Here is a 10,135-nt window from a genome sequence, read left to right on the forward strand (position 1 = left end):
ATTTTAGACATACGAACAGAGGACCCTTAAAGCAGGGATATATAGATAACTGATTTTTCATTCTGAAGGCTGAACTGAAAAAAAAATCAGAAAAAAAAGTTTTTTTGGGTTTTTCTCATGGTTTAAAAAAGTAAAACATTTTGTTTTTAAACAAGTTGAATAAAATGTTTAGACTATTTCAAAATAAGCCCCCCTTTCTTTTCTTATTTTTCTTTTTGCTCAAAACAGTGTGTCAAATATGACCAAATAAAACTATTCACAAACATTTCAGTTCTGTCATGGGTGTAGCAGGGTGAACAGAGTTTTTTTGGATCTGTTTTGAACCTACAAGCACAACTACTCCACTGCTCATAAATTAAAGTAAAAAAGGTTATGCTTATCTCCTTCATTTTCAGTGCCATGAGATCCAAAACAATTGCTTACAGCAGAGGTTCCCAAACTGTGGCCCGTGGACCACAACTGGTCTGCAAGCTCCATTCAGGTGGTCCGCAGAAAGGTTGCAGAACAATTGAGAATATTTGTATTTGGCCCTGCACTTGATTTATTTTTTCTCACAGAGGAGACTAAGTGGTCCGCCGAGACCCTCAGCAATTTTCAAGTGGTCCACAAAAAAAAAAAGTTTGAGAACCACTGGCTTAAAGGATTCATATTTTCTGCCATGTTGATAGTCTTTCTAGCTGTAACTCAGTATTGTATGGATAAACCTGCCAATTCCAGCTGAAGCCACATTGTTTCACATTGATGCAACAGTTTTGAGAACAGCCAAAGGAAACGGTTGCCTACATGATAAGCTCCAAGAAATGAGTTCAAAAGCATAAATCTTTACATTTCACTCATGACACATGATGGAGGGAATCATCAAATTTTATTGCCATTAAAACCATGAATTTCTTACATCAGTGTGATGTGCCTGAAGCTGGACAGTCCCTTTGGTACAGCTGTTAAATGGTTTCCTTCCAGGTATCTGAAAAATGTCACATTTTGATAATTAGGTAAAAATAGTAACAAGAACTTTTGCCCAATGAGGCTGCATCACTTTAACATATCATGACAGATAACATTTATCAAAACTTAAAAACCCCCACCCTGCTGGATTCTTTGACTCATTCTAAAAGTCTTCTCAAATCTTTTAGATTGGCATACCAAGCTAACATTGTACACATTTAAAGCACCAGAGTAACTTGCTGGTGTTGTTTACTCCAGACATTTGAAGTGAATACAACAAAGACCTCTGACCTACAACAACCATGAAACTTCATTTAGGCCTTTGTAAAAGATACTTGTAGAAGGAAGGAAAAAATTATGTGTTCTGTCCTTGCTATGAGGTTATATTTAATTGACGTTTCTACTAGGAACTCCAAATGCTAATTGACCCCATTAAGACAATTTCTATCCTCTGACTGAGAATTTCTTGTAGAGGCAGAGTTCAAACAAATGCTCGTCTGATATGTTCCTTTGTTTCATATTTGTACATCAGAGCCTCATTTACTTCACCAGTACAAATTGAAACACTTGATTGTTTTCACCTCGCATTTCATTTACATTTTTATGGAAGCATCTATTTCAGGATTCTTTTCCTTTATTTCTTCCTTTCTTTTTCAAAATGCAACAGAGGAAGAACTTCAGATCCTATCTAAACATTACACTTAAGAATTGATTAACCGTTAATCGTGCCTTAAGTGATCACCCAAGCACATGCTCAATCAATTAATGGTGTGATAAAAAGAGGAATAAATTACAAAGCTAGTCCACATATGTGTAATAATTAGGTAGCTGCTTCCTATCACACCATTAGTTGAATGTGTGGCCAGGGGCCCCTGTGACTAGAAGCCCTGTCAGCTGATCGAAGCTCCGGAGGGAGGAAGGGAGAGAGGGAGGGAGGAGGTGGGGGGAGGCATGTGTATCCCCAAGCCTAGGAGCTTCCAAATTACACTGGATCCCAGTCCCCATGGCTGGTAGCCCCTTGCACTGGCAATAACATTTGATGGGATCTAATTCACAATCCCACAATCATGCTTCCTGCCATACATGTGTAGCATGGCAGGAAGCGCAACTGTGTGGATCGTGCATCAAATCCTATTGCATCTTTGCCTGCACATCTACAGGGGCCCTGAGAGACACGCATCAAAATTCAATGTCTAACACCTATTTCTATCTTTAAAAAAATTCAGTAAGCTTATTTGATATAATAGACAGTGTACTGCATTTTAAGGTCAGTTACACCCATGGATCGTTTAAACAAGGGGATTGTGCAATAAACAACAACACAGGAGTTCAGTCTGTTCACTGCAATTTTCTCTGCACAGGAGTACATATCGATGTACATATTATATTGTAGCAGGAGTACATATCAATGTACCTATTATATTGTCAAGTACATGACCTATTGAATTCATGGTGGAAGTGGGCTGTGCTGCGGCTCCTTAAACTCGCAGGTTCCAAACGCACCCCCTACCCCCGCAGCGGACAGGTGGAGGGACCCCACGTGCAACTTGCTCCTGATCAGCAGGGAGGCAAAAAAAGTTATTTTTAATATGACATGGTTTTTCCCTTCTGACGCTGATTGGCCAAGGGGCCCCAGTGCCCCCATTGCTTACTACTGACCAGCAGGGAGGCAAAAATGGTGCCATGTTTAAAACCATGGTTTTTGCTTCTCTGCCAATCAGGAGTCAGCTGCAAGTAGGGCCCCTCCACCAATCAGTGGCTGGGGGGGAGGGGAGGCACATGGGGGAACCTGCAAGATTCAGGGAGCTGCAACATAGCCCACTTGTGCTGTGAATTTGGTAGGGCCCTACACATGACAATATTTTAGCTCAAATGTTGAAATATTTATCTACACTAGAGAACATGCAAAATCTTGAGAAAGTAATATCCCTTAACACTAGTTTTGGGATATGATCAGAAACTCTCACATGTCAAGATATGAAGATATTTCAAATTGGTGTTATTCAATTACATTTTTGAATCTCTGCACAACAGCTGCATGTATATCCCATATATGTTGATACTCTTTTCTGAAATCAGGGCAACTTACTCCTTAACATAGTCATTAGAGGATCTAAAACATCTTCAGCATTATAATCTCTTAGGAACAATTACACATGGCTTCACACTAGTGGCACTCCAGTAATCAATTAGCTCAGAGTCTGATAAAAGACATTAAAAATTCTACAATTTTGCTAGGACATCCCTTTTCAATGTCAATTAATTCTCTTCATGGTTAATCATAAGAAATTGCATATCAATAACATGCCTAGCCACATCTGTGTGCAAATTCACCTTGCACACATGCAAGAAGTTACAGGCATCTCAACATGTCCCTTCTTGTAAAGCCATTCCTCAACATAAATGTATTTTTTTACACTGTTAGGGCAAGCTAAGCCTGGTACTAGATAAAAAGTTGTGGGGTGGGGAAAGAGCAAATATGGAAGAATTACAAAAACAGTGGTGATGATTATGTCCTTCAAATAGCTAGCAGATAGTAACATTGAGTGGGAAACAATGCATTCACTTTTAATAGCTGGGCTGAAGTAATCTGAATGGATTGTCTTTCCCTTCTATCAGACCTTTCGTGTTCATATTTAAAATCCTGCCTTCCTTACCTCAGTAACCTTCACTGAGATGAATAATGAAGGTTCAGAACCCTTAGAACCAAATGTGGTTTTGCCTACAGGCCTTGTTACATTGCAATTTGGGGCAGTTCCTGGAGCTTTTAACACCTGCATTCTCTGCACATTAACACCTAAAACTAGTTTTAAGCACTTGTTATGCAGCTCAAAGTTATACCACTGCAAGGCAGGATTATCTTTGATCCACATTACCCAGCTTCTGTTACACTAAACTGTAACCACTCTAATGTACACCTTAGTGTAAACACCCCACCTGCCCCTCCTCCCACACTGCTCAGATCCGGCTCAGTGCCCTCCCACCACCCCTCCCAGCATCTCAGATCCTCACTCACTGATCCCCATCCCCTTCCCTGCCCCCACTTACTTGCGGCTGCCGGTGCTTTGTATCCCAGGGAAGCAGGCAAAAAAGGGTTAATCTGCCTGCCCAGCCACAAAGCCCTGTGGCTCTCTGGGCCAGGTCAGCCTAGAAAAAAGCAGCTGCCCAGGAGTGAGGCAGGGACTGGGCAGGAAAGTTAACCCTTCCCTGCCTGCTCTCCTGGGACAGACAGCACAGGCAGCCACAAGTAAACAAGCCAGGTGGGGGGACCCCAAGGGATGGGCGGACCTGGGGGAGCCCCAGGAGGCAGGGGGGGAAGCCTGGAATTGGGGACGGGTGGTTCTTACCTTTCAGTCCTCCAAGTTCCTGCTGCTCTGAACATGTGCCAGCTCTAAACTCAAGCTAGTGATGTAATCTTTTTATGTAATCTTTTTATGGCATATCTAGCTTTTGCAAACTATATCTAACTGAATACTTAAGGCAACTTACTGATGTTGGGAGGGGTGTGGCATGTGTGTGTTAAGAGATGCTTGCAGAGCACAGCGTGTGGGATGCGGAGGATTCCTGGAATGCCTCCCTAACACCAGCAGGATGATGTCTCCCTGACACTTGTAAGATAGCAAGAAGTTCAGAAAAAGGTCTCATTATAATGCTAAAAATCACACCCCTGGGCAGGGCAAAAGTATGTTAATGAAACATATATGTATGTAAATGAATTACATGGCTAAAACATAGGTATAGAGACATGCTCAGTAGAGAACGTCTTATGTCAGTGGCTTGTAACCAATCACTGAGTGATACACTTGCAAACATATATATAAAAGGTACCCAAAGGTAGAAACCGGTGGTGCTTGCTTTGCAAACAATTGCCAAGCACCCCTCTCTGCGCAGACTGGAAACAATAAAGATTAAGTTGGATCCTCCACCCCTGTGTGTTCATTGGCAATAGCGCACTGGTCATGAACTCACACTGTCCGTTGGGGACAACACTAGCACTAACGCTGATCAACATTCGTGTGACTCACAATACATGGTGTAACGAAGCCCTAAGTCTTTTTGCTGTAACTCTGAAATGGTCACGTTCTAGAACTGAAGACCCTCGTAGAAGTAATGGATCAAATCATGAGACTTTTTTTTTGTAAGGAGTATTGTTGTGAAATACAACCATTTAAAAAAAAATCACTATGCCAGATGATTTTTAAAACAGGAGGCCTTCTGCCCTGAAGGAGGGGCAGGGGAAGGGGTTGCCTCATATTACTCTCATCTTGCTCCCCAGAAACCTGAGGAGGGTTCTCCAAGGACAGTAGTGAAAAGAAGCAGCTATGACTAGATAGGTTGGGGATGTCATTATTTGGTCTGTCCAGAAATCAGTTACAATATTACACCTTGATTTTTTTCCAAGAAGCTCTCCTTTTCCCAGCGACGGGGAGCAGCAGTCATAGTATTGAGGCTCCAGTGGAACTGTGGTGCTGAGGTGGAGAGACCAGCGGCAAGGAAAAGACAAGTGTAGAACTCCATTGACACAGTACATGTTGCCACATGTGACCATGGCCAGAATCAGGATTTACTAAAAGGCGGGGTATGGTACACCATCCCTTAGACTAAGAAGAGATGGGAGCGAAGTGTGGCTGAAACCCCTGGGCTGGTGGGGCACACTGGGTAGCTGGTCAGGCAGGGAGGAGGACCCACCTAGCCCTGATGCTGCCACTGTCCCCAGCTGACCGGGGGCAGGGGGAGACCCAAAGCTGCTCCTGCCTCGCTCTAGCTGAGAGCTTCAGGGAGCAGCTGTATGGGTGCTAGGCTCAGCTGGGGACAGGGGCGAAGGCATGCAAGTTCCTCCTTCCTGTTCCTGCCGTCTGCCTGTGTCCCTACCAATACCCCCTGCTGGCTGAGAGCAGGCACTAAAAGGATGCATGCTGCTATGCTGTCCCCATACAAGCCCAGCACTCCACAGGGCCACTTCCCACAGCCCACAACTGGAGCAGGACTTAAGCAGTTCTGGGCATCCCCCCATGCCCCTGTCAGCCAGGGACAGTAGTGGCCAGGGAGCAGGTTTCTGCTTCCAGAACCTGCTCCCAGCTACTGGGGATTATGGTAGGAGGCACAGCATGGAGCAGGAGCAGGAAGAGGAACTCTATCTTCTACCACTGTTCCATGCTGAGTCTGACACCTTGTGCAGCAGAGACCAGTGCCAGGGGCAGCAGCAGAAGAGGTAGTGGGAGGGGTTGGAGGGATGCAACCTCAGAAGGGTCTGCCACTTCATTTGACCCCACAAGTTTCTGCCAATTTTCTACATGGCCCAGAAGCCTTTTCTACAAGCAAATCCAACTTCCTCAGCCAGAACAATTTTACGGGGGAAAAGTTCTCTATGAAGCAAACTATGCAGATTTCTTCCCTCTAAGGCCCCGTGGCTTGAGTTCCCAAAAGACTGATGTGGATCACTGCAATCAATACGCCTTTCTTCAAAGGGTTTTCAAATATCATCAGGGAGAACAGACTAACAAACAGTGGAGTGCTTAGTGTACTGCATGTACGGCTGAAACTATAATGCAATGATCATGTTAGAATCTGCGCCACATACAAACAGTTTCATTTTCTTTGGCAGCAAATGTACTTACTCTGCATTTACTACAGCAAACAACAATAATAATAGGTTACTGACATGTTACAGGGTCTGTCTCCATGCAGACTGCTACATTGCCAAAGTTTTTTGTGCAAACTACCCAGTCTAAAACAGACAGCAAGCTTTTATTTGTTTGCATTATGTAAAAGTAAACATGAGTGAACAGGGTCTTCCATAAAGATAGAATTGTATTTAGAGGAGATAGGGGAACAGACCAAACGCCTGCCTGGATTAGATTAGACAACAGGACCATGATATCTTTGACTGTTTATACGAAGACAAAATCCTTTCCTAAATAAAAAAAAACCTTTTTAATAGAAACATCCTTTCTTGCACAAAGGTCATAAGATGGCACCATCAGCTGGTGTAAACACTAAACTCTTGCAAGTGAGTGATAAATAAATAGGGCAAAGGTGGAGGTGGACCCTCTCTTCCTTTCACCCCTCCATTCTGAATTCAGCACTGGAGGACAGGAGGGGATTGGTGCTGGTGTAGCGCAGCCTCTGGGGTCCATGAAAGCAGGGGTTGAGCATCACTGTCTCTGCTGCTTTTCCCATACTTTTCCCTGCTCTTGAATTAAGTGGCAGGCAAGGAGGCAGGGGAAGAGCAAACACCATCAAGCTTCAGAGCTGCTTCAGAGTAGGGACTCTGGAAAAACCAGCCAGTGAGCCCATAGAGCTCACAGCATATCACAGGATCTCTGCTGACATGCTCATGAGTTCAGAGAGTTCACTGCACATGCAATGCACAGGCAAAGCACTCCACCCCCTCTGGATCTGCCCCTGGTTATAGTAAGCTACTTACTCAGAGTGGTAATATTTATGCCAATGGAATGGAACACACTGACATCCAGACCATGCCATGACAAGAAATGCAAAACCTGCCAACACATCTCCACCACCACCACAATCACTACACCCCACAACAGAGCCATCAGCATTCCTGGATCTTACAGCTGCACCTCCAGAAATGTAATATATCTCATCCAATGCACCAAATGCCCTGATGGAAAATACATAGGTGAGACCAAACAACAACTGCGCACCAGAATGAACGTGCACCAGAAATCTATCAAAGACAGGAATACCCAGTTACCAGTGGGGGGCACATTTCTCACAAGAAAACCACTCTCCCTCCAATCTCTCAGTTCTGATCCTCAAAGGAAACTTACAAAACACTTTCCAGAGACGAGCCTATGAACTCCACTTCAACCTCCTGGACACTAAAAATCATGGACTAAATATAGACATTGGATTTATGACACGTTATAACTTGCCTGACATCTGACTCCCCAGGTATCTCTCCAATATTCAGCCCCCTTCTCTCTCCCCCACCGCCTGTCTCTCACCCATTGACTCCTCCGTCTATATTTTCACTGACTGCCTGTCTTGCATGCACACCAGCCCAGCCTCTGGCTTCTTTACTTTTCATTCCATTCAGGAAGAGCACACACCAACTGCAGACACTCCCTTTGCCTGATGAAGGGTTTTTGAACCCAAAAGCTTGCTTAATAATTATTTTCCAACTATTTAAGTTGGTCTAATAAAAGATATCAGATTCACCCAAAGAACCTTGTCTGCCTGGCCTCCTAACACTTTTAACCAGGAAAAGTATTTAATATATACTTTTCACACATGGCAATTGGCGGTAGATGAAAAAGGTCACCTATTTAACATTCAACCACATTATACAAGGGTTAGGCTACAACTGCTGGCAAACATTGTACTCCCTAAAATGCATTTATGTTCCATTAATTCAAAATCGCCATAGCTTTTTACTGTATAACAATATACACTTGAGCTGGTTTAAAAAAAGCAACAGCATCAATGTAGGACTCAGCTAAATGGGGAGCCTATGGATATGTCCAAATCATATAACTATTCCTATGACATATAGTACTAATTTAATACAGGCTCCAATTCAATAAATCACTTAAGCCTGATTTTAAATGCTTCAGTGAATTGGGGCTTATTGAACAATCATGTCTTCCCTTCGTGGTTAGTCCTCATCTAAGAAGAGAACCTGCTTAAACAAAAAGGAGTTAATCATATAGTACCAGATGGGTAATACTATATTTTGCTGTTAAAAATCTCAACATCCTCACTGATTACAATGATGAACATAAGGGGCACCTATACATGTGATGGACCTCTACTGTGAGGCATGCTAATTAGCATGCATTGGCTGCAAGTCTACTGGAGTGTGCTAATTAGTGTTCTCCAATGGCCTCTGTCTCACATGTAGTCAGTGTCCCCACATTTCAAAATGGTGGTGGGGCACTTGAACTAAGTTAAATCATCCCCACTGCCATTTTGAAGCATGGGATGCTGAATACATGTGACACTGCAGGCACTTTAATTAGAACGGCTCTCAGAGCTGCTCTAACTAAAGCACCACCCCCAGAACCTGGGTATCGATTCCCAAGGTTATATGTAGGTTATATGTACTTATGACCAAGTTAATGTAGAAGAAAGTCTTTTTCCTTTTTTTAATGCTTAGCCAAAAAAGCAAAATATAAAGTAAAGTGACATTTGCTATTCAAAGAAACATTGCTCTGAACTGAAAAAGCACTTTGAATTTTTATCACCTAGATTCAAATGGTTACCAAGCCACTGATCACAGTGCCTGTCAGCAGCCTTATAATAAAGCCAGCTGTCTAGAAGCCAAAATAATATCTCTAGATTCCTAATGCCCTTAGCCTCTGCAGCTTGAAGCCATTGGTAATGTTCTCCACCATTGATTTCTAATGCAAGTCTCTTAAATATGGATTTAACATATAGTTTAATTATGTGTTGAATAACTTAAGTATTTGCATGGATACTCATTTAATAAAATCACATATGAACTCCTAGCTTCTTCCATCCAGTGATCTCAAAGAGCATTATAATGATTAGGGCCTACAGTACTACACACTGTTTAAACAACATCACAAAATAAATTTAGCTCTTGAAACTTAAAATTAAGCCACAGACAAAATCTACTCCAAGATCAGGAGTGCAAGAGTGGATAGTTCCTATTTAACAAAGGTAGAACTCAAACAGAGTAAACAACGTCCACAGGCCCAATAACGTAACTAGGGGATGAAAGGGGCACCACTCCTGGTGCCAAGTTAGGAGAGGCACTGGAATCATGCCATGTCCCCTGAGTCCATACCCAGGTACCAAGAGCAGCCTCATGGCTTACCCATGCCAGGGACTCCAAAACAGTCCTTGGCTGCTGCTGCTGCTGCTGCTGCTTTAAAAACAATAGCTGGGGCAGGCAGAACACTCCATGGCAGTGGCAGCAGCTCAGCCATGGACTGTTTAGGAGTTCCCAGAATAGGTAAGACTACCATAGCCCTTCTTCCTGGCCCCATTCTCAAAATTATGTGTCACCCACTGCTCTAGGAACTGCCTCCCTGAAGGTCTTTGAACCACCCTGCACCCACTGTCCCACAGGGTTCGCCCAGGCCACAAACTCTGCTTGTTCCACAGGCCACAAAGGAACTTTGTGACACAGCAAAGACTTGCCTCCTGAGTCCCAGTGCAATGTGTAAAACAGAAGGCCACCCTTCCCCTAGATGATGTA

General features: G+C 43.3%; 1 protein-coding gene across 2 annotated transcripts in view; it reads right to left on the minus strand.

Moving 5' to 3' along the window:
• SLIT3 (slit guidance ligand 3) overlaps positions 1-10,135 on the minus strand; it is a 393,886-nt gene that overhangs the window by 153,267 nt on the left and 230,484 nt on the right. For both annotated transcript variants that reach the window (XM_025205769.1, XM_025205766.1), the window contains one exon: positions 896-964. In XM_025205769.1, the coding sequence (XP_025061554.1) occupies positions 896-964 (69 nt within the window). The remainder of the gene's footprint in view (positions 1-895; positions 965-10,135) is intronic.

Source organism: Alligator sinensis, unplaced genomic scaffold (genome assembly GCF_000455745.1).
Source record: "Alligator sinensis unplaced genomic scaffold, ASM45574v1 scaffold7_1, whole genome shotgun sequence".
NCBI lineage: Eukaryota > Metazoa > Chordata > Crocodylia > Alligatoridae > Alligator > Alligator sinensis.